The 25968-nt window shown below is 38.9% G+C and overlaps 1 protein-coding gene and 1 long non-coding RNA gene across 5 annotated transcripts; one reads left to right on the plus strand and one right to left on the minus strand.

Moving 5' to 3' along the window:
* Positions 1–5336: 5336 nt before the first annotated feature.
* Positions 5337–25950, minus strand: LOC100706021 (NLR family CARD domain-containing protein 3). Of its 4 annotated transcripts, none has more exons than XM_025903134.1 (13): positions 25587–25950; positions 24524–25479; positions 23746–24326; positions 17223–17267; positions 16580–16657; positions 15795–15908; positions 13574–13652; positions 10310–10514; positions 8348–10127; positions 8077–8250; positions 7742–7897; positions 7342–7388; positions 5337–6818 (listed from the first exon to the last, which is right to left on the minus strand). In XM_025903134.1, exons 4-13 carry the CDS (start codon positions 17228–17230, stop codon positions 6262–6264), a joined length of 3198 nt encoding a protein of 1065 aa, XP_025758919.1. In that variant the 5' UTR covers positions 17231–17267; positions 23746–24326; positions 24524–25479; positions 25587–25950; the 3' UTR covers positions 5337–6261. The 4 variants fall into 4 exon arrangements, with proteins under 4 accessions (XP_025758919.1, XP_025758920.1, XP_019207670.1 ...); XM_025903135.1 differs by having other exon boundaries at positions 23746–24161; positions 24276–24326; positions 24524–25950; XM_019352125.2 differs by having other exon boundaries at positions 23746–24161; positions 24268–24326; positions 24524–25950.
* On the plus strand, positions 18852–19822 carry LOC109197058 (uncharacterized). Its single transcript, XR_002058364.1, has 3 exons — positions 18852–18875; positions 19283–19348; positions 19538–19822. It is a non-coding gene; the product is annotated as an uncharacterized LOC109197058 (long non-coding RNA).
* Positions 25951–25968: the final 18 nt, after the last annotated feature.

A 25968-nucleotide genomic window follows, 5' to 3' on the forward strand; every position in this document is an offset into this window, starting at 1 on the left:
TGTTTCTATGGCGCCAAAAGCAGAATCTTTCTCAGGAGCCTAGAAATTGGCCTAAATTTGCACTAAAATCTAAATATTTCAAAAACTATAAAAGTTATAAACACCAAAAGTCACACCATACTAGCCCAGCTCCAGCCGCACAAAATGATGTAACATATGTACCCCTATTGTCAAAACTGTTTGGCAGAGGAGCGCGGGAAAATTTTCACTAAAATATTAATATTTAAAAAACTATAATATTCATAAACACCAAAAGTCATAGCACACCATTCCAGATCCAGCCGCACAAAATGAGGTAACATATATGAAGCTTGTCTCAAAACTGCGGGTCGAGATACACTGCAAAATTTCAGGCGGAAAAAGGAAAATAATAATAATAATAATAAGAATAACTAGAAAGCGAAAATTTCAGAAGAAATTTTATGTGTGCCTATGCCGCTGCTATTCAGTGTAGTTTGCCATTCATACAGCTACAGAGAGCAAAACTCAGAAGAGCAGCCATTCTCCACCATGAACTATGGTAAAAACAAACACCGCTCACGCTTCACAGATAACAGCTTACAGTTTTGTGTAAAGATGAAGTTACTTCGTACAGCCCCGATTTGCAGACGCTGTGCACACAGGTTCATGAGCAGAAGTCCCATTGTACCACGGCAGATCCGACAATGTTTGCATGAACACGCTTTGAAGCATTACGTTATGGACCACTTTTCACACATGGTTGGTGTACCCAAACAGCCGGCTGTAGCTTTTCAACTCACAGCCCGACACACACCCAAAAACAGCCGAGAGAGCACAGACTACGCCCGAGAGGCGTGATTGCAGGTGCCGCTCAGGTGGGTCCACCTCCCCTGCAGCGGCACTGCAGACCACGCCCCGCCACACACATCAAACACGTAAAATAAATATTTATGCACTTTTGCATTCACTTTTTGTTTTTTGTTATTTTTACACAGTGTTCTGAATGATGAACAATGGTCTACAGCCAATCTTGTGTATTATTATACAAACTTTGGTTGTAAGATTCAGATAACTATTTAATAAAAGCTAAATATTTTATATGAGAGTAAGAAAGAAAAGTATATCTTTGTGTCCACCTTTCTCTGTTAATGCCCTACCTGGCCCCCTGGCAAAAGCTTTGCTAGATCCGCCCCTGCACAGTTACCAGCTGTCAGCTACACAAAAAAAGGAGCTTGGTGTATATTTGTCTGTCAGAAACAGTTCATAACTTCCCTTCAACTCATTCATGTCACCTAAGGGTAAACCTGTTTCTCCATCACCAGTTCAGCTCTGATGATTCAGTAAGGACATCTCCTGATTTCATCTTCATGCTCCAGCAAACATCAGCTGATACTAGAAATTAAAATCAAAAGAATTCTAACAACAGCTGATCAAGCTTAAACGTGCTGCTGTTGTTTAGCGCGATAAACAAACAAGAGAGAAAAGCCGATCATTGATCAGTTTCATGACTGAAGTTTCAACAGGCGAGAGAATGACAGGGGAGGCTGTCATAAAGTTCAACATCGGTAACATCGGTAACTTAGCCCGCACACAGCTGTATACAAACTCCGTAGTGCTAGCTAGCACGCAGTGCGAGTTATTGTAAGTGATTGAAAAAGTCAGCACAGCGAAAATAAACTACACCTAAACTCGGTTTATATCTGACCCAAATAGAGTGCAGGTCATAACTTCTTACCTGAAATTCAGTTCACCTCACGCTCCTGCCTTCGCTTTCCCTGATCCACGATTGACCTCCGCGTTAGCAAACACCGGTCGATCGGCGGTAGCCTCACCGCCTTGTATGTCTCGTTCGCGGCATGTCCTTTCTGTCACACACCGGTGGATAGCTGCCCTCTGTAGCTCCACCACCAAACAACTCAGTTATTTTTTCCACATCGACCAGCATCATCGGCCCATATAAACGAAAAATAAGTCCAGCTAAGACACAGACCCTTGCCGAGCGATCGGGCGATTAAACAAATTTTAGCCACCTCACTATCAGCCAAGCCTGGGTGGTTTTTCACGAAGGGTCGCTAGCCGCGCTAAGCTAGCGGCGCTAAGCTAGCGGCGCTAGCTAGCTAGCCAGCCAGCTATCAGCAACACGTAAGAGAGCTGTTGCTAAATAAACTACACCTAAACTCGGTTTATATCTGACCCAAATAGAGTGCAGGTCATAACGTCTTACCTGAAATTCAGTTCACCTCACGCTCCTGCCTTCGCTTTTCCTCATCCACGATTGACCTCCGCGTTAGCAAACAGCGGTCGATCCGCGGTAGCCTCACCGCCTTGTATGTCTCGTTCGCGGCATGTCCTTTCTGTCACACACCGGTGGATAGCTGCCCTCTGTTGTAGCTCCACCACCAAACAACTCAGTTATTTTTTCCACATCGACCAGCATCATCGGCCCATATAAACGAAAAATAAGTCCACCTAAGACACAGACCCTTGCCGAGCGATCGGGCGATTAAACAAATTTTAGCCACCTCACTATCAGCCAAGCCTGGGTGGTTTTTCACGAAGGGGCGCTAGCTAGCTAAGCTAGCGGCGCTAGCTAGCTAGCCGGCTATCAGCAACACTTAAGAGAATTGTCGCTAATATGGGATGTCTTGATAAAATGAGCAGATATTTGAAGTTTACACACCTACATTCTCGCCTGAAAATATCTTAAAAGTGTATTTTGTGACCTAGAAACACGAATAAAAGACATATAAAACGAAGTGGTGTCCGCCATTGTTTGACTCGGTAGAGGCATGCTATGAATTGTGGGATATGTAGTTTTCACCAAGCATGGCACCCTTTAGGCCGTACTACTCCCGGTATACCACTAGAGAGAGCCAACACACCACAAATGAAGTCTGTTTCTATGGCGCCAAAAGCAGAATCTTTCTCAGGAGCCTAGAAATTGGCCTAAATTTGCACTAAAATCTAAATATTTCAAAAACTATAAAAGTTATAAACACCAAAAGTCACACCATACTAGCCCAGCTCCAGCCGCACAAAATGATGTAACATATGTACCCCTATTGTCAAAACTGTTTGGCAGAGGAGCGCGGGAAAATTTTCACTAAAATATTAATATTTAAAAAACTATAATATTCATAAACACCAAAAGTCATAGCACACCATTCCAGATCCAGCCGCACAAAATGAGGTAACATATATGAAGCTTGTCTCAAAACTGCGGGTCGAGATACACTGCAAAATTTCAGGCGGAAAAAGGAAAATAATAATAATAATAATAAGAATAATAAATCCGAGGAATAGTAATATGTGTGCCTCTTGGCATAGGCACACATAATAAATCCGAGGAATAGTAATATGTGTGCCTCTTGGCATAGGCACACATAATAAATCAACCACCTGTTTCTTATTATCCTAGTAGAAATAAGGGTTGGTACCTTGTTTCCTCGTTCTATGCTAGGAACCTTCTAGAGTAGGGGTGGGGAACTCCAGGCCTTAAGGGCCGGTGTCCTTTCTGTTGTGAAAGGGTCTTTATGCTGCGCAGTGTGACTCACAACACTGGTCCCTGGTCAGCCCTGACTTTGTATTAAAGTAATACTAAAGTAATAATGGTATTTCTGACCACTGATATACCCCAACTTTATCCTTTCAGCAGCTACAGAAAGTTAAGGGACCTAGCTTGTATGAGCCTTATGGGATATTCATATAGAGATCCTTCAGCTTCAAACTGTATTTCCCGTTCAGGACCTGAAGCTCAGTAAAGTGCCTCACCGACAGCCAAACAAAAAAAATTGTAACTTTTTGTACAAACACAAATCTTTTTTACACACACAAATTCTCATCTATACATGCACAAACATAAAATTTTCAGATATTATGGTTTACAAGGTTACAAAACTCAGTTCACAACTACACATTTGATTTACAAGTACAAAATATTTATGACCACAATTTGAGCCCATACCAGTTTTTCATCACATACTTTCATCACGACTGATATAAAAAATTATTGATGTGAACTAATTTACCTGCTCCTCACATTTACATTTCCACATTTATGTCCCAGGTGCAGTTTCAAAACACATGAAGGACTGAAAGTATTTTGTTAATTAATTATTGTGGAAAGTAAAAATCACAGCGATTTAGTGGTCATTAAAAGGTCTTCAGAATTTGCAAATTGATGATGATTCATCTCATAAGTCATGGCACATTGCTCTTCCCTACATAAGCTGCCTTTTCAGATTAAAAGTATTGGTATTAGTATTTTTATCAGCAATACTGGGCCTGTGTTTAATTCATGCACTAGTGCTGTTGCTTATTTAACACACTTTTAATATATTAAGAAATATTGTACCGGGCCATAGGTAGGAGCCACTAGCCCAAAGACTCATGGAATCAGACTTGATCTGACATTTACGTGTTAAATTACAGTGTTACAGCTATTCCAGTTATCTTGTGTTGATCTATAGTTGTTATTGTTGATTTATTGCGGCTGTTTGTTCTGTATTGAGTGTGGCTAGCAATGGCCACCATGACTGAGATTGCTGTGCCAGTTAATGACTTATGTTCTGTTTGGGATGTTATTCTAATAAAGCTGCATTACTGTAGTTGAGTGGTGTAAGGAACGGAGCACCACTGCCTCTACTTTCTCAGGAGACTGAGGCATGTTGGACTTGGCAGTTTAGTCCTGAACTTAATCTACAGATGTGTCATGGCAACTGTCCTGCATCACTATGTGGCATGGCAGCTGCTCTGTAGCAGAGAAGAAGAAAGCTCTGTTGAAGGTGAGGAATTGTAGGCAGCAGCTTCCCAGCCTTCATAGAAATCTACACCAGTAGATCCAGAAAAAGAGCCTCCTCCATCATGAAAGACCCTAGTCTTCCAGCAAATGCATCAATAGGAGCACCACCAGCCTGAAGAATAGCATCTTCATGGAGGATGCCAGACTGTTGAACACTGGTGATGCTCCGTAGGCTCTGCTGCTCCCAGACATAAAAAAAACTTTTACACTATCCACTGCACACAGTTCTGACATTTGGAAATTGACTTGTCATTACTTACTTACTGTAAATATGTTTTTTTTGTATATATTGTTCTTGATGTGTGATATTCTTGTTGGCCATAATTGGGCTCTGATTGCCAATATTTGTTTCACTTCATGTGGATATGTGTTATGGAGTCACAATAAAAACTTTTCAATACTTGAACAAATGACATTGTATGGTTCAGTCTTATAAATATCTCAATACAGCCTAAAACATTTGTCTGTGTTTTTTGTGTGTACACAGAATAAATCTGGTTGTCAGCCACTGCCCTTGTCTCTCATTGTGTTGCAGGTCAGACAGGGTAAAGAGAGACAACATACAGGCAGGCACTGCTCGTCTCATTTGGGATTTTATTGCTCAAAATCACAAATTACAGGAACAAAGGGCTTGTGTTGACAAATCAAAGAAAAGAATACAGATAAATGCCGACAAACATTTTCCATATTGACTTACAAAATTACATAAGAATTAAAAGTTACAACATCCCCCCCCCCCCCCCCCCCCCCCAGCTGACCGTGAGCCTCTTTGACTCACGGTCAGCTGTTTGGTCGGAAAACTTTGCTAATTGGAGTCATTATCTGAACCTCCACAATCCTGTTTGTGCTTCTGGAAATGTTTAGATCATTTTTAAGTGTATTTATTTGTTTATGTATGTATGTATGTATGTATGTATGTATGTATGTATGTATATATGTAAAATAATATAGGATTCTTTTAGGTACGTTGTACTAATTTGGAATCATATGTGTCTGCCCAATGCAACCATACAGTTTATAGAAGGGCACTGCTAACCAAGCTAACTATCCTTAGCTAATAACTTGGCACTCTACTCTCATCCAAATATGGTTATGTCTGGATCTGAAGAACAACCATGTCTGCAGCCAAAAAGCAGGACTGAAACCTTTAAAATGAGGAATCTGGGTGCCGGTTTTTGCTCAGTGTGTTGAGCGGGCGACCACATGCCATACGGCTGAGAGTGGCCGGCCCAAGTTCTGAGTCCGACCTGTGGCCCTTTGCCGCATGTCTTCCGCCTTCTCTCTCTGCCCCTGCTTTCCTGTCCTTTCCTCACTGAGTGTATCAAATAAAGCTCAAAAAGGCCAATAAAAAAAATATATATATATTTTAAAGTGGAATCCAAAACCAGTGAATTATAGGCTATCTTCTATATACAGTCTAATCTACACGTGCAATGGTGGGGCACATAGGTGCAAAAATGGCCAAAGCATTAGTACATTTTCTTTTTAACACTTTTAATCTATGCAAATGCTGGCTCTCTTTCTTCAAGCTCACATAAGTACAACGATGAACCGTAACCAAGCTTAAATGCTGGGAACACAGGTTTTTTGAATGAACACTGGAAACTGTGGAGGTGAATCAGATTGTCATTCGAGACACTATAAAAGGACAGAGTACCAGCAGGCCAGTCCACATACACTGCAACTTTGAAAGATTCAGTCTTTGGGGGTGCTGGCAAACGTTTTGCTTTATTATTGTGCCAGGCAAAACAACCTTGATTGGTGTATTCCAAACTCCAAGACTGATCATTTCCCCCCAACCAACAGTATAAACCAGCTCCTCTTCTTTCAATTTCTCTGTAAGTCACTGCTATCCCAAATGTTCCCTGACATTGAACCTCCCAGTAACAGTTACTAGTTATGCCATTTTTACACATTAGCTGGCACCAGCAGTCAAATCTTTCTGGATGGTTAGGATATCGCTCTTCCTCTCTGACCATGGTCACCTGTCTGTAGTTGTTTGATAGCTTTAACTTTCTGTGAGCTGAGTTTTGTTCCAGTGTGAGTTCACAAGCATCTGATGGGAAGAAATGACACAATGCAATAAATAGCTGACAACAGCTTTTTGACATTTTTGCATAAAAATAACTTAAAACACTGGCAGATTAAAGTGTATTGAAGTAGTAGTACAGTATTAAAGTAGAAAGAGAGAAGCCTAACAAAAAAATTAAATGAAACTAATTAAAAAAAAATCATCCATTATACATCAGTGAGAGAAAAAGTATGTGAATCTCAGGGATCAGAACAGTTTTTAACCATTCATGTTGTGGGTTGCCATATCTGTGCAGCTTCTATGGGTGTGCATGTAGCCCACAACTTTTGTCTATGAGGTGTGTCTTTGACAGGTTTAGACTCTGACAGAGTACAAATAGATTCAATTAGAGATCACAAAGGAACCCATATTAACTTAGTCTGTCTATGGTTAATATTTGGATTGACTGAAGTCTGAAATCTATGTATATAATCTATATATCATCTTAATAATTCTATCAACACTACTATGCTTCCATGTTATGAAACTAAATTAAAAATATTCTTACACTTTTTCACACCAGGTTTCAACCTCCAGGCTCCACAGTGCTCCGCTCTGGAGGAAGATATACATAAAGTCATCAGGATATCCTTTGGAGCATACTCTTTCAACTTTTCTTTAATAAAAAAGCTGAATAACATACCAAAGCAAACAGCAAAATTATTATGAGACTGGTAAACATGTTAAACATGGTAAACTCCTCTGAAGTTAAAATGTGGCATAATATACTTTCCTGTTTATGTCTTAGTTTTTTGTTTGTTTGTTTTGCCACCAAGGTAACTTGTTTTACAGGTATACATTTACCAAATAGATTGTTTGGAGCAGTTTGTCAACAGCTGGACAGCAAGATAGCAAAGCAATTCTACTGTAACTCTCCTATCTGATTTTGCCTTTAGCAAGCTTGGTACCTGAGTATTCGTTTTAAATCCTCAGAGAGATGCTTTAGTCCTTCCTCTCCTGGATGATTATAGCTCAGGTCAAGCTCTCTCAGATGGGTGGGGTTGTTGTTTAGAGCTGAAGCCAGAGCATCACAGCCAATCTCTGAGACCACACAGCCAGATAAACTACAAAGCCAAGCAACAACCCATATATCTTAGATATTTTTATTAGAACTGACATGAATTTGCTGAAATCATGAATCATAGATTGAAAAGAAAATTTTCAACAACAAAATATACAAGCAAAATACTAAATCAAATAACATTTTAATCTTCAAGTTTTCCTTAGACTGAGGAATCCTGACCTGAGAGTTTCCAATTTGCAATCCGGACTCTGCAGTCCTTCAGAAAGCAGCTTCACGCCTCTATCCTGCAGGTCATTGTTACTCAGATCCAACTCTCTCAGATTAGATGACGGAGAGCTAAGAACTGAGGCTAGGGCTTCACAGCTTTTATGTGACAGATTACAGCCACTCAACCTAAGGAAAACAACAAAGAACACAAGGAAATGTTATGCTTTAGCCTTTCCCCCATTTAATATATATCATAACTTCTTTGAGACTGCTATAGACCTACAATGTTTTCTTTGAAGCTTTGACCACTGGTAGTAGCCTCAGAAGAACATCCTCCGAAGCCGAGTACTTCTTCAGGTCAAACACATCTATCTCTTTTCCTGATGACAGTAAGATGAAGGCCAGGGCTGACCACTGATCAGGAGAAAGTTGATCTGGAGAAAATTTTGTGGAACTGACATACTGTTGGATCTCTTCTGCTATAGACCCATCCATCAGTTCATTCAAACAGTGAAAAAGATTAATGCTTCTGTCTGAAAACTGATTCTTTCTGATCTTCTCCTTTAGGTACTGCACAGTTTTCTCATTTGATTTTAAGATTCTCCCTGTCTTTGTCAACAGATCTTTCAGGAGGTTCTGATTGTTCGGCAGTGAAAGGCCAAGAAGAAACCGGAGGACCATGTCCAGGTGTCCATTTGGACTCTGTAAAGCTTTTTCCACAGCACTCTGGTAGAAGTTTACTTCAAAATGAAATTTTTTTTTATCCTTCTTAGTTTGTTGTTCTTCCAGCAGATTGACTCCAGAGCTGATAAATGTCTCATGTATATAAAGAGCAGCCAGAAACTCTTGGACACTCAGATGGACAAAGCAGAACACCCTGTCTTGATATAGCCCTTTCTCCTCTCTAAACACCTGTGTGAACACTCCTGAGTAAATTGAGGCTTCTCTGATTTCAATGCCACACTCTGTCAGATCTGAATCATAGAAGATCAAGTTACCTTTCTGCAGCTGCTGAAAAGCTAGTTTTCCCAGGGATTTAATCATCTCCATGCTCTCTGGACTCCAGTGCGGATCTGTCTCAGCACCCTTTTCATATTTGACCTTCTTCACTTTGGACTGAACAACCAGGAAATGGATGTATAACTCAGTTAAGGTTTTGGGAAGCTCTTCTCCCACTTTGGTTTTCAGAACTGTTGCAATGATCCAGCAGAAGACTGGGATGTAGCACATGTTGTGGAGGCTTCGTGAAGTCTTGATATGGGAGATGATCCTGTTGGCCTGCTCCTCATCTTGTATTCTCTTCTTGAAGTACTCGTCTTTCTGTGGGTCAGTGAACCCTCTGACCTCTGTCACCATGTCAACACACTCAGGAGGGATCTGACTGGCTGCTGCAGGTCTTGTGGTTATCCAGAGGCGAGCAGTAGGTAGTAGATTACCTCTGATGAGGTTTGTCAGCAGCACATGTACTGAGGTGGTCTCTGTAACGTCACTCAAGATGTCAGTATTGTGGAAGTCCAGAGGAAGTCGACACTCATCCAGACCATCAAAGATGAACACAACCTGGAAGTCTTCAAAGTTGTAGATTCCTGCTTCTTTGATTTCAGTAAAGAAGTGATGAACAAGTTCTACCAAGCTGAACTTTTTCTCTTTCAGCACATTTAGCTCTCTGAAAGTGAATGGAAACATGAACTGGATGTCTTGGTTGGGTTTATTTTCAGCCCAGTCTAGAGTGAGCTTCTGTGTTAATAGTGTTTTCCCAATTCCAGCAACACCTTTTGTCAGCACTGTTCTAACTGGTTTAGCGCTTCCAGGTGAGCCTTTAAAGATATCTTCTTGTTTGATTCTTATTTCTGGTCTGTGTGGTTTTCGGGAAGCTGCTTCAATTTGTCTGACTTCATGTTCAAAAATCACTTCTGGAGCTCCCCCCTCTGTGATGTAGAGGTCTGTGTAAATCTCATTGAGAAGGGTTGAATGTCCAGCTTTAGCAATTCCCTCAAACACACGCTGAAACCTGTTCTTCAGCTTTGATTTGAGTTTGTATTGGCACCTGAGAGCAAAGGATTCTAGATGGGAAATAAGAATTGAAATTGGTGAGTGGATCTTTTTGTTGACCTGTATCTCTCACTAGTTTAACAAAACACTGGCTATTTCTACATTTACAATAATTTAAAAATGCAAATATGCACAAATTTTCCCACTTTCTTTTGGGATATTTTCATCACATACAGCATTTAAAGCCTCTTACTGTTCTGCAGAAGGTCAGCCCATGTATTCAGCTGCATTCTCTTTAGGACGTGCACTGTCATCTTCAGAACTGCCTCTCTGTTGGTCCTGCTCTGCTCTTCATTCTCAATGTCTTTATCTTCCCTGTAATCATCTTGGCCCATCACAATATTCTTGAATGACTTTAGTTCATTCTTCACAAGTGTGTTGATTTCCTTTTCAATTTGCTGGAACAGAGAGCAGCAGTATTTCATAACAGGAGGTACAATGGATCTAACCAGTGGCGGTCCTAGCCTGTTTGGCGCCCTGGGCGAACACTCCCTCTGGCGCCCCCCCCCCCCCACACACACACACACAAAACATGTTAAGGATTGTACATTAACATAAAACTGTTGTCCACACACACATATGAAGAGAGAGAGAGAGAGTATGCATAGTATGCAAACGGCAACCAAACAGCCATCATAATTCGTCATACAATGAGAACAGGACAAATCAACAACTGACAATGACTAATTAATATTAAAATCTGTAACATAATGTATTGTTTGGAGTTTAGTCTGTTACTGTTACTATTTTTACCATTTCTTCTTGGGGCAACTGTAACCCACATTATTTCCTTAGGGATTAATAAAGTATTCTGATTCTGATTGTTTCAGGATGACCTGCCATTATCCAATGACACATCTGTTTACCTGTATCATTTGTTCGTTTCTTCTCCTCTTCTTTTCTCTTTTTTCTAAACTGAGCACCTGATGGCTTTGAACTTTTCTTGTCCATCTTCCATTGGTTTTAATTTTGCACTCCAGTATGAACACCCATCCCTCAACCAGAGGATCACCACAACATAACCTAATAGACCTACGCCTTAGTTCACAGATTAACTTTGTCTAGGGTGTATTTCTGGGATTTCACACAACCCAGGATTCAAATCATGAATACATAATGGGCTTGGATTTACAACATTATGAATGAAATGTGCTCTCTTTGGAAGCAGCAGGTCTCCCTCCCCTTTCGACGGGTTATGTGTGAGACTTTAAATCATCAAACTGTAAATTATAAATTTTAAATTGTTATTGATCCCGTTACCCCGAGTCCTAAAGTGTATATTTATTTTCTTACTCTACTATATTTATTGTTCGTTTATTTGCACTGCTGTAACTGGAGCCTCGTCGTCTCGTCTCTCTATATACTGGACTGTATTTAGCGGAGATGACAATAAAGTTTACTTTGACTTCAGCAGCGCGCAGGCGCACCGAGGGCTCTCGCACTCAGTTTTCATGTATAGAATTTCGAAAAAACATCGGTGCAAATTATAAGTCTGTATCATAATGTCCGGTGTTTTCGTGTTTGTTGTTTTGTTTTTATTTTGTTTTATTTTGCGAGTTGGTTATTAGATGCTGCTCCAGCCAGCCAGAGAATCCCCCGCCGCCCCGCCCTCTCCTCCCTGTGCCGCAAGCAGCAGGCGCACCTCGCAAACGGAGGGCGCCCTTACTCCCAGCAAATGGGCGATAGAAAACCGATCGGTGCCTATGACATTCCTAATATGCGCTGGCTGCCGTCGGGGCAGCATGAGTACGAGCATTTTTTTTTTTTTTTTTTTTTTTTGCCGATGCCACCCCCATCACGATGCCGCCCCGGGCAACCGCCCGTGTCGCCCGTATCTAAAACCGCTACTGGATCTAACAAAAAGTCACAATGGGACATTTTTTTTCTGAATTGCTTTTGTGCTGTTATGATCCATACAAGCTGTTTGCATGCTGGTCACTATGGATTTTATTTGCTGCCAGTCAAGAGAAAGACTCCACTGACACTTTTAAAGGGAGAAATGATGTTTAGAGATTTTGATTTATTCTCCATTACTATTTATTTTGTTTTTGTTTTGTTTTATTTTGTGCCTCAACCTAAATAAGTTGCTTCATTGGTAAGGCAATGGGTTAGAGAATGAGTTAGGTCTAAATCTAATTCAAGAGTTTTGTTCAATTTAGAAAAATAATGTATGTATAGGTCTAGAACTTTTGCAAGTACCAAGGCTACAATCATAATTATTGTGGCAGGTTTTTTGAGGAATTTTGGATCACTTTTGTTTAAAACGTTTCTTCAATGTGTTGACGTTTGAGGACATTTGTTTATGCACAGCTCTCTTAAGGTCCAATCACACATTTCAGTCGGGTTAAGGGCTTGACTTTGACTGGACAATTGCATCATAGACAAAACATATTCACTTTAGTTTGGTCTGTTCAAAGGACATTGTTCTGGAAATCTTGTGGTTTGTTCAGATGTAACTTCGCAAACCTAAGCAGTGGTGCTCTGTTCTTTTCAGAGAGAAAAGGCTATCCCCTGGAAACCTTTCCAAACAAGCCAAGTCTTTTTCAATGTGTTGTGTCTATGTGCTGTCATGAAATTGGCATTTAACAAACTAACTGAGAGCTGCAGACTCTGAGATGTAGCGCTTGTTTTTTTTGTGTGTGTGTTTACAGTTTCTCTGAGTATTTTACAGTCTGTCCTTGGAATGGTAAATGCACTGCATTTTAAAAAGTGCTTTTCTACTCACACTTAAAGCATTTTACATTCATATTCCAATGGTTGAATCAGAGAGCAACTTGGGGGTTAGTATCTTACTCAGAGATGTTTGGCATACAGACTGGAGCAGCCAGTAGATGACTTGCTCTACCTCCTGAGCTACAGGCATCCCAATATAGAGGAATTTACATTCATTTACATTTGAATGTACATTATTGGACAGATTGTTGTATTGTGTTAAAACACACCTGAATGCTCCAGACCAGATAAATGCCAAAACCTCTGCTTTTATAGAGGTGATCACATGTTTTGAGGATTAATTAGTCAAATGCATTTGATTAACTTTGATTAGTAACAGCTGGATGCTACTTATCCTTTTAATTCCTATGTTCCTATGTTTTTCACAAAACTGCTTAGGATTTTAGGTTAATCTTTGCTAAATACATAATGATATGATGTGTATATTTAAGTAATTTTAAAACCAGATAATGTTTTAATTATGTCCTTATATGTAAATCCTTTGAGTTGAAAGGCTGATTAGGGAGCTTATAACTTGTTCAGCACATGTTTTGATACACATATTGATGTTTATCTGTGGGCTTGCTTCATTACACAAAGTATGCAGTCATAATCACAGATAATCTTAATCTCAGGAATTTAGCTTTAGCACTTTACTATGTCATAGATATATCCCTGTAATAATACAACACTTCTGTTTTATATGTCAGAAAAAAAATCAAACAATTACTGTTCATATACAGACCTCAAATATGGAGTTCAGCTTTTGTTGATTCATTTGGCTTGGCTGAGGAGGCTTGACGAGCTTTAAATCACCTGGAAAACTGGGCAGAAAGAATTACGTTCTGTACCAAATAGATTAAATTTTATTTCCCAGCTCCCCTTTTTGCCACCCTTTTGTCATGGGCTTCACAAATTCTTCAGATTTCTCACTTTGTTTTTGAAATGTAATAAAACTTTCTTTTTAAAATGTGTCCTTCCTTGAGGTCATTTTTGTCTTACATAATTCTCTTAGATTGGATATAATCTAAACTAAGGAGGACCAGACGAAAATCATATTTGGCATGGTTGGATCTTAACAAGGTTCCAAGTAGAGCTTCAACATGCAACAAGAAGCAATGGGAGTGAGGCAAAACATTTTTTGAGCATGCAATTTATTGAAAACACCGCTTAAACTGAAACAGGCCATGTAAAATATGATTTTTTGTCATTTTTCAAGTGGTCTTAAACTTTTGATTGGGACTGTACACATATATACATAGACGTGTGTGTGTGTGTGCGCGCGTGCGCTTGCGTACCCTTAACCATGCAGTTTCAACGTTTTCTGTTGACTTACACAATAATTTTGTAAAGCCAATATTAAGTCTAATTCTAGATGCTAGACATGCACTGTAAATGTTGAAAACTTTGCTTTTTTTAAAATTAGTTTTTTTTAAATTAAAAATATTGGATCTATAGCAAATTGTTTTGCTAAATGTTGAACATACAATACAATACTCCCCTCATATGAGGAATATAGTACTATGAAAATGTCTTGAACCACATCTTGTTTATATTTTGGTGTGACCACCTTTATCCTTCAGCACAGTCTGAACTCTCTTATTCAACTTTCTCAACATTTCTTTAAGTAGTCTTCAGGAATAGTTCTCCAGGCTTCTTGAAGGACATTCAAAGCTCTTCTTTGGATGTTTCCATCTTTTGTTCTGTTCTCTGTCAACATGATCCCACACTGCTTCAATAATGTTGAGGTCCGGGCTCTGGGGAGGCCGATCCATGACTGATAGTGTTACACTGTGTGTTTTTCTATCCAGGTATGATTTTACTGCATTGGTAGTGTGTTTGGCATCCTTGTCATGAAAGATGAAGCTGTTACCAATCAGATGCTTTCCAGGTGGTATTACATGGTGGAACAAAATCTGATGGTACTTTTCTGTGTTGATAATTCATCAATTTTGACAAGATCTCCAACAGCATTGACTTAAATGCAGCTCAAACCATGACAGAGCCTCCACTGTGTTCTACAGGTAGCTGTAGAAAATCACTGCTGCACCTCTCTCCTGACCTTCTCCAAACACACTGATGATTTGAATGTAAAATGTCAGTGGATTTATCACTCCATCAGAGCTGTTGTCATTGATTTTCAGTCCAGTTCTTGTGTAATTTTCATACCTCAGCCTCTTCCCCTGTTTCCCTTCCTTAAGAGCGGCTTCTTGATAGCCACCCCTCCACTGAAACCATTTTTGATAAGGCTTCAATGAACAGTAGATGGATCAGCTGAAGGTATATAAGCATCTCTCAGGGCCTGTGTCAGGTCTTTGCTAGATTTTTTTTTCCTGGTTCTTAAGGTCTTGACTTTCAGATACTGTTCATCTATTGTAGATATTCTTTTAGGCCTTTTGTTCCCCACTTGTCCAGTTTCCTCACATTTGTACGAACACAGTGCACACCATGCTGAGATATGCCAAGCTATCAGTTAACAGCTATTTGGGAATCACATTCTTGGTCCAAAAATACTGTTTTGTGTCTGTCAAACCGTGTTTTCATTGACATTTTCTATTGATTCAATATAAGATATGTGAACAAATGATGTCATTTTGTGACAAGCTGCTCGTAACAAAGTACCTAAAAAATAAAATTAAAACAGCTTCTTTGGTAAGTTGTCTGTTTTGTGTAGTCATAACAGTGGTTCATCCCTTGAGTTAGGAGCCTTTTTTTTATGCTTGAATGATTCATGATTCATGTCCTCAGCATTCATCTGAAAATGAAAATGGTCAGGTCCAGTCCAAGGACTGGAATGAAAATGACTGAAAAAAAGCAATGGAACCTGCTTCATGCTAATAACAATTCATGGCACTGTTGAACATAAATGTGTTTAGTGTATAATGTGCTTAGGAGTTGTCCTGACCATTTCCCACCTAAAGAATTAGTGGGTGAGCATATTTAAAATAATCTTAGAATAACCTTACTTTGGTCCAGTGGAAGAATGATCTGTTTTGAAGTTAATAAGGCTTTGTTTAGATCCATCACTCTTCAGGGACACACTGCTGGGCTCAGAACAAGCAGACCTCTTGTTGTGGATCCTAGACAACAGTTATATACACATACACCATAAATGTCCAGTGTTATCACGCACTTCATGTATATAATAAAGATCAAAGGTTCTGTAAGTGAAATGATCTCAGTCATAAAATTAGTACCAAAGTCCACATTTAGCAAGACTAATTGCAAGTTTTATTACTTGTTCGTAAAATGTCGTCTAAAGTGCATCTGACACGTAATGGGCTTGTTTTTTCTTTTTCAACTACGTTGACTTTTAATTCTTTAAATGACCTCCTTTATTATATTTTAATTTATTTTTCCTATTTACCTGAGTTCTTTTGTGTAATTTTTCATTAATTCTTTAAATCTTACAAAACTATTATTTTTTGCCATCTTATGTTTTTTTTAAATTGAGCTTGGTTTAAAAAACAAACAAATAAACTAACAAACAAATAAACAAACATTGACTGACTTTGTAATAAAGTAAAAAAGTTATTACTACATTAGTTGATTATTATTTATTTTAAAACCTACAAAATAAGAAGTAACCAGTTTTAAAATAAAGTAAAAGTAAAATATTTGACTTCAGACTACAGTTAAGAAGACTTACAAAGCAACATAACATAGAATGCTTGTACTTTATGTAATTGTACATAAAACTGTACTTAAGGTCCACTTCTGGCATGAGTGTCATATTGAGGTGAAAGCTTACATTTTCTCAGGGGAAAGCTGATGCTCCTTGATGTCAACAAGACCTTGCTTTGGGGACTCTGATCCTTCATTCCATTCACTATGCAGACATTCATAGACACAGAGTTGTACAGGAAGATGTAGCATGTATCATAGCATGTGGAAAATTGAGAGAGAGCAAAATCAATTGACAGACAATTGACATTTGCTCTTGCAGAGACAATTTTAAAGAAACTCTTAAACACTTTGGCACTGTAGCAAAGTGCAAGGTTATTAAAACATTAAAAAAAAAGCTGTGCTACTAGTCTTTGATTTAAAATCTCAGATTTTTGTCAGAATTCTTCTGTCTGGATCCATTAGTACTGGTGTATAGTAGATCACTAGTTCACTAGACAAAAAAGAAACTGTGCCAGTAAATTATTGTATAACTTTTCCATAATTACAGGTGTTATAGACACTACTGACATTAACATTTTTCAGATCAAAGTGGGTTCCAGTGTTATAACTGAGATTTTAAATTATTTTTAAATGATACCAGATACAAGGGAGTCCCATGGTATCTGGTATATGTAATATAAATGTATAATTAATTATGATAATTGTTTAAGTGTAGATATAACTCTAGGGTGATAGTGAGCTATTACAAAAACCTTTGACCAGTGTACCTTTCCATTTTGTAGATACTCAGCAGCCACTGCAATCCGAGACAACTAGAGAGTGAAAATGGTTGGGTTAATGTGGTCATTACCAAGCACTTAACAAATGGTTATGATGAAAAATGCACACACACAAAACTACAGTCTAGACTTGCACCACACAATCTAGCTACAATCTAGCTGCTTGTAACTGAGTTGTGTATTATTAAATTTAAACCCACACACATTATTACACACATGCTTTCTGTCATGACTGCAAAGAGTTTGGATTAATACTGGAAAACAGTTTAATGTACCAAGTGTTCAGTAAGTCTGTGTGACTTTATTAAAGACAGCTAACTAAACTGCAGGGTTGCTGCAGTCTTTCTATTTATTTTTTTTAATAGTCCTTTATTTATCCAGGTAAGAAATCTCATTGAGATTAAAAATCTCATTTCCAAGAGAGACCTGGCAAAAGACTCCTGACTAGACTTCTAACAAAAGACGTACGCATACTTGACTAAGACATGCTAACACTTCATAATATCTTTTACAAAGGACATCTTATGACATGAACAGCCAAAATGAAACCCAGTAACTTTGGTTTCATCTGAGATCTACTCAGCTTGTTTTCATATGGATGCAAAGCATGAGACTAAAGATTTCGTAGAGAAATGTTGAGAAATGGTTTTTACAAATTGAGAAGTTAATTTTTGTGCCATTTTTTTCAGTAAAAGGACTAGATGTTAAAATCCCTGATAATGCATTGCTTCAAATGGAGAAAGTCTTGAGGGATGGCTGCTATGAATATAAATAGTATAAATATAAATATATAAATAGTGATTCCTCAAATAAAAGTGAAAGTAATATTGCTAAGCAACAATTGCTATTGTTATATATTAATAAAAGGGGGACAAAACTACCATGCCAGGTAGGTACTGTAAGAACAGGAAACTGCAGCTACAATTCACACAGGCTGATGAGTCTTAATTTTTGCTTTGAGATTTAGATGGTAGTTTCAGAATTTGACACAAAAGGATGGCTTCATCCTCCCTTGTGGTATAATAATGTGGAGAATATGTTTTTGGCACACTTTGGGCTCCTTAGCACCAAATGAGCATAATTTAAACACCACAGCCTACCTGAGTATTGTTGCTGACCACAACCATGCCTTTAGGACCACACTGTACCATCTTCTAATGGCTGCTTTGAGCAGGATAACACACCATGTCTCAAAGCTCAGATCATCTCACACTAGTTTCTTGAACATGAGAGTGAGTTCACTGTATTCAAATGACCTCCACAATCACCAGATTTCAATCCAGTAGAGCACCTTTGGGATTTGGTGGTACAGTAGATTCAGCAGCAACTGTTTGCTGTTTGATGCTGTCATATCAACAAGGTACAAAATCTCCGAGGAATTTTTCCCACATAAGTGTACTCATGCCAAACGCCTTTTTCCAAAAGGAAGTTAAGAAAAGCTAAATGTCTTTGTGGCTTAGTAGGATAACTGAAATTTGTGAAATAAAAGACAACGCCTCTTTCTTCACCTGCTGAATTCACCTTTTTCCTACTGATGCAGGAAAAAAAAAAAATGCAGCCGAACCAGCCCATGCCTATAAACCTCAGAGCATCTGCTGCACACACACAGAAAGTAGAGTTGGTGTCTCCCCTTCACATCAAGTAAGTAAACTCATTTATCTTCTTTCATTACGAGTTTGATATTTAAGGGAAGGTTTTGGAAGTTTTGCAGAGCTAGAGATCCAAGTTAAATTTATCTTGCAGAGGGAGCGAGACAGTTTTAGTTAGACCTGCTAAAAGTAATCTTGAACACAGCAGTGAGCTAAATGCAGCTATTTGTCATTATTCATCCTAAAGTGTATACTTTTTCTTTGACTGCTAAACTTAAAATAACTACAACATGAACGATCATACGATTGAAAAGTTCTTTTTCAAACTTAGATGAAAAAACTGTAAACAAAATCTCTTTTTGGTTAATACAAAGATTGACACTGTAATTACACAGCTATTCAGCCAAACTGGTTTAACTGAGAAGTGAACGGGTCCCCGCCCTGCTTTCTTTCATTTAGCACCATAATAAGCGGATCATCCGTCACAAAGTCTGACACTGACAAGCATGTTCAGCTCCAGTACAGGTAAGACACGCAGCTTATCCCCCATTTCCTGATCCTGTGCAGTGGGGCACAAATTAAAAGCCTCGCCTTTCCAGGTGAATGCATTAAACGTTTAAAAAGATCAAATCTGCTGGCTTGTTTTGTGAAAAAAAATATGTTGACATAGTTGATTTTTTAATTTTTAAAAATTATTTTCTGATGTTTGCACAGACAACCACCCCTCAGGATACAACCTGGGCCCACAGGCGGGTGACCAGGGGTCTCGTGGGGGCCACAAGCCTGAAGGAGACCACGGAAAAGAGGAGCGCTACAGCGGAGATGGTCACCATGGAGGGGATGATCGCCATGGAGATGATCACCATAGAGATGAGCCCCATGGAGGTGACTACCATAAAAGATCTTTTTTTCAGTAATCTGGGATAGTGAAAAGTGCTATATAAGAATCAGTCCATTCACTGTCTGAACAGAGTTTCGTCATGTTACTTTTGCACTATTATGCACATGTTGTTATTACATGGCTTGATTAAAGTACACATTAGGCTGACATCTGGGGCCAGAGCTGAAACTGTTCTGGGCCAGCAGTGTGTCTACAACTGGTCTTGTGCTGGCCCATGTGTTGGCCACCGCTGGCAAACCAGATCTGGGCCACCAAAGGCCCGTCATTCTTTGCGGTATGTGGGCCATGTGTAAGCACATTGTGTGGGCCAGATCTGATCCATACCAATTTTGCTATGTGGGATACAGTAGATTATCAGAATTCCTCTCGCTGAAAATGATCTTTGTAAAGATCAGATAATCAGATAATTACATAAAAAGCCACCAACAGTCAAAACCTGGTCCACCTACAATCGCCTCAACATCTGTCTTTTAAAGCAGCTTTGCTCCTAATGTTAAACCTCAGCAAAATCCAAATGTATGAGCTAAATTATTATGAAGGGTGAAACTATCCGTAGACACTGTAAACATGTTTATTTCTGCTGTAAAGTTGGACATTTTAACATAGGAGTGTATGGGAATTGACTCATGTTGCCATGTGGCCATTAGAGGAACTGAAGCTTTTGGTGCTCTAGCATTGGATTTAATTTTGAAGTCAAAATGTTTCCTGCTTGTTTCTTTCATTCAGTTTAGGGTGCGCAGGGCAAAATACCTTCTAGAAGCAGTTCTGAAATTTATTTTAAAGGATAATTTAAACTGACGTTAATTTAACTAAGTCTTAAAACCTTTTTTCTCCCCAAAAGTTACACTTCTACCACAATCTTCCCCCAACATATTTCCATTCAGGATTCTTTTCAATGCCACATCTCTTTTATGAATCGTCTGGCGCTGCTCAGTATGAAGATAATGTCATATTTCTTCAGGCCAACTGGTGGGTTGTTTAACTGTCAATAAAACCTATATACTTATATATATGATAAAATTAACCTAGTAGATGGGTTACTTTACATATGCCAAAGGTCTGCAAAAGTTTGCAAATTCAAGTCAAAACAGCAAATCAGTCAACAAAAATAATGGTTAAAAACATAGATTATCTTAATAGCTTAATAAAATGCAATATTATAAAACAAAAACAAAAAAATTTAAAAACTAAAAGAAAAAAATATAAAAGTGAAATAAAACAAACAAGCAAAATATTAGTTTACACTGAGAGAAAATTTTTAAAAAATCAATACAATAATAATAATAATAATAATAATGATAATAATAATAATAATAATGATAATAATGATAATAATAATATATTAAAATAAACTTAGAAATAAAATAATTTAGTATAATAAATTAATACATTTACATTAAATAAAAATAGAATAAAAATGATGCTGTATAGAGTACAATAAAATATAAAACAAGTCAAAGTTATAAATAGAATAACGAATAACTACTACAATTTTTAAAAAGTTGCTGGATTTTTCTTTATTGAATAAAATGTACAATAGTCAATCAACCCACATAGCAAAATTGGTATGGCCCGGATCTGGCCCACACAGTGTGGTTACACATGGCCCACACACTGCAAAGAATGACGGCCCTTTGGTGGCCCAGACCTGGTTTGCCAGAGGTGGCCTACACATGGGCCAGCACAAGGCCAGTTGCAGACATGCTGGTGGTCCAGCTTGATGCCAGATCCGGGCTAGACCTGTTTTCCATGAGCCTGGGCCACATAAACCAAACCACAATCGAGCCAGATATGGCATGCATCACATAGACAGTGCCATCTATGCCAGGCCTGGCCCATATCTGGATGACATACATCTTATCATGCCAGAAGTCAGCCAGCAGTGCCGACTTGATACCAGATCCGGGCCAGACCTGCTTGCTATGTGGGAATTAGCTCTAGTGACCTAAATTTAAAATGAAATAAAATAAAATTTAACCTCTTCCATGGCATGCATTTTTAATTTCTCTTTGATATTTGGGCATGTTGGGACCTGCTGAATGTAAAAACAATGAATTTCCAGATTTTGTTTTTTTTTACCTGTTTTTTGTTTCTGAGAAAAATTAGATTCACATATGAGGACATATGTTTAAATTTAGATGGAACAGTGGCAGTATGATGTCCTTGTAAGTGGATATCAGGCCCTTGTAGAGCAGAATTTATTATTTTGGTCTAGACATCCCAAAATGTGATGTCCGCATATGTGGATGCCAGGTCCTAGGAGGTTAAATAAAATAAAAACTAAAAAGCTTCAAAAGCCACATGGAAGAAAATGACAAGCTCCCTGGGGTAAGTAAAGAACAACAAAGAAAAGCCTGTGAAGCAAACTCAAAAATTTTTAAAAAGCATCTTTTCATGAATGTGTTCAAGAGTTCACTTTTCCCTGGATGTGGTCTCTCAGGCACAAACGATCAGGTCTGTCACTCCACCTCTGGGTGGAGCTGCAGGGTCAGTTAAGGTTACCTTGTGGATTTGGTTTGGCTCCGCCCACCAAACTGACGCAGGTGAGGCGACAGAGTGTGACAAAGTAAACAGAGATAATCACGTGTGGAAAAGAGAGTGTAACTATTTGTACTCTTATTTGCACTTATGTGTACAACTCAAACATTAAACTAACCATATTAAATACTGAAATACTTAACACATCCTCCTTTAAATCCACACTCTAAGTGCAGACGTGTGTCTCTCTGTGTATGTTCAAAGTCCAGGCTGCTGATATGAAACATGAAGTCAACCTGCGCTCAGCTCTCACTGGGCTTTCACATCCACAGAAACTCTGAGAAGGTTGAGCTGGTGAACGCACATATTTGTAGGTCAAAGGTCAACAATTTCAGTTCTCATGAAAGAAAACAAGAAAGAGGCGGATTTCTGAAATGAGCAGAAACCAACTTTTAAAACTTTGATGCTTTACTGACGGTGTGCATGCTAACATGCAGATACAGACTGCACATGTAGCTCTGATAGCTCTTTTATACATTACAGCTAGCAACATACTCCTGATCCTGGCCTCCAAGTCATCATTAATACCAGCCCAGCCTCTGGGGCTGTCCCAGCACACTGTGACCTCAGCCTTTATTTACAGTGTTTATTTAAAGGGTCCAGATAATTCAAATCCAGTCTGCTCAACTATTGCTCATTTCTAAAGTTCTAAAGCAAAATATAAAGAACTGGAGGATGGCTCAGGACTTTTGCACAATACTGAATATGAGATCGAGGAGAATCGATAAAAGGGTTTCTCTAAATTCTCTAAATACAATTTTGTTTTACAAAAAAGTAAAAAACAGTAGTAAAGCACATTATCGATTTTTCTTTTTAATTATTAAATGTCAAATTACAGTTATTTAAATGCATTCCCGAACAGAAAAATATAATAGTATTAAAATGTGAATTTGGTTTAACAAATTTTAAGTTTTAAACAATATAATTTGAGGGATTTTTAAAAAACAATTGTGTTTCCTGTTTTTATAACAGGCGGTTTTATAAATTACTTAAGTGGTGTTAGTGAATTTAAGTTTTCAGTGTATTCATGCACTGCAGAGTCTGAAATCATGCCTATTGTTAGCTAATTTTTAAAATCCTGTATTTATTTCCTGTTGAATCCTCTGATTTCACATGACCTGTTTTTTGTTCCTGGTTTCCCCTGTGCCACCGTGTTTCTGAATCTTGACATCGAAGCTGCTGTTTGTTGTCAAAACACATGTAAGAGATATAACAGGAGCCAGCATAAGGATGTCTCAAGGTGAGTTTAGTGTCAAAGTAAAAAGATTTAGTTCACCTGATGTTGGAATAAGGTGAAAAAAGGTCTAATTAAAAATGAAAGAAAGAAAAAATTGCTCTGCTGTTATCCCACAAACTGAATTCTACAAAATTTAAAAGAAAAAAAGGAAAACAGAAAAGTTATGAACAAATAAACAGCATAAAAAAATTTCCAATCCACACCTCAGATTTTTGCTGTGGACAGAAACTAAGATCTGAACTTCACCTGTTTCATGCAGTCTGGGTGGATGTTCAGGCAGATTTCAAGTAAAGAAATGTTGTGGTTCATTAACATAATCTGCGTCGCTGTCAATGAAAGGCAGCTCGTTGTATCGGATCGCCGCCTCCCAGCAGAGATGCAGAGCCTGGGCGACAATGTCCTCCGACATCCTCTGAGCAAAGTCCAACAGAGCTCTGCTGGCTGGAGAGGGATCCCGGAAGCTGCCGTCAGCTGAGCCTGCAACACCTTCAGAGTCGCTTGTATCCTTCAGAAACCCCTCAGCCTCGTCGGTGACGCCCTCAACCGGTTTGTCAGAACGGGCTCCAAACCAGCATCTTGACCTGTTACATCCCATTTCACAGAGACGCTGACGTAGCTGTTGAATCTTCAGCAGCACAAGTTTCTACTGGTGACCTTCATGTCTGCAGAAACAATCAGCAGAACAAAGACATGTTGGTTCTAAACACTTCCAGGTGGTGTTTGACCCAACAAGAGGTGTTTATCCTTTCTGGAGAAAGATATCATCACCTTCCGACCTCTGTTTATCCGACAACAGCAACACCAGAGACACCGGGCTCTACGAAACACTGGAGGAAACAAGCCTTTTTAAAATGGGAGAAATTTCATACACAGTCACATATAAAGTTTCTGTCAGACTCTGGACTAAATAAGGCATTTGAAGGCATTAAAAATACACACATGGGTGGCAAATCAAAATAAGAGCCTTCTACAACACACAGTGATATTACAAAATGTGAAAATTTAATTATTTTTTTCAAGTTACCCTCTCTCCTGTGCTGCAGTTCCTCTCCAACCTCCAGAGCTGCTGATAACCAGGCTGCTGAACCAGTTTCCACTTGCTGCTGGTTTGTGGGAGGAGCGAATCGCTGGACACCATCCAAAACAAACTGTTTACCCCCTGAAAGCCCTTAAAGTGCACCTATTCTGCTCATTACCAGCGCCATGCTTTTATTCTTGGACTCATAGTAGCTTTGCATGAATCAGTTGGTGAATGAATTCAGAATAATCCTTCTTTATCTTACGCTGGGCCTTGGTTCAGCTCTTCGGGCCATCCTCTGTTTGAAACACGCTGTTTCAGCTCCTCGTCCTTGAAACCAACTTTCTTAGCAGAGTGTGTGAGCAGCAGATGGAGCTTCTGTGCCTGAGATGACCATATTAGGAATACCTATGACATCATACAGAGCGGAGAGTAGAAAAAAACAGTATGAAACTGAGCATTTAGATCTGGATCTGTCACTGCCAGCTTGTTACTTTGGTGAATTGGTGTGTTTCATCCTAAATCATGACCTTTTAACACCTTTTTAAAAGGGACTGTTATTTTCTGGGTGGCTGATGCTGCCACTGCCAGTGCATCAATGGCAATGACGTTACAGGACACTTGGCTTCGATGCAGATGCAGGAGCTACCTGACAAAACAGGATTAGGATGTGAGTGCACTGGCTCTGGCTCTGTGTGAAACCTTCTGTTTGTGAGGGGCAGCCAATCAGAAGAAAGTCAGCTGCAGGCCAAAAACATAAAGAGAAACTAATGGGCCAGACCCTGCAGGCTTAAAGGGAGAGGAGCTACAAAGCTGGTTTCACACAGAGGATGAACTGAGGGGCAACACTGGGGCCCAATGCAAGAAAAAGAATGATTATTTTGAACTGTGATTCATGCAAAGCTACTATAGGAGAGTCCAAGAATAGAAACGTGTAGCTAGAAATGAGCAGGATAGATTCTCTTTAAAATAAAAACAACAACATAGTGTTATATCATTCTGCATGTGTCATCTAATAAACAACAAGCGCAAATTAAACTGTAGATTTAGCTTTCCAGTTAACACTTACAGCTGAGAGTGATTTTTAAGCCCCAGCAAACAGGAAGCAACAACTTCGAGTAAAATGTAAATGTGGGTCATGCGCAGGTGACGGTGCCTTCAGAGTCCTGCAGAGTGGGAGTTTGTGCAGCTCAGAATGTGGGCACAGAGTCAGCGGCGCTCTCTGGTGGCAAAACAAAATAAAATACAAACAAGAGGGTTTGGAGAGGAAAATGCAATGCGCAGCTGTCAATTCACCTTTTAAAACTCCCTCTGTGTTGATGTTACCAAAAACTAAGAAAAGAAAAGAAAGAAAAAGCTTATTCTAAGAGATCCAGCTAGCTGACTTACCCGTGTGCATGACTGAGACGTTTAGAGATGTTTATATCTCTGTGTTTAGGCTGTATCACACT

This window comes from Oreochromis niloticus, linkage group LG23, assembly GCF_001858045.2.
Source record: "Oreochromis niloticus isolate F11D_XX linkage group LG23, O_niloticus_UMD_NMBU, whole genome shotgun sequence".
Taxonomy (NCBI): Eukaryota; Metazoa; Chordata; class Actinopteri; order Cichliformes; family Cichlidae; genus Oreochromis; species Oreochromis niloticus.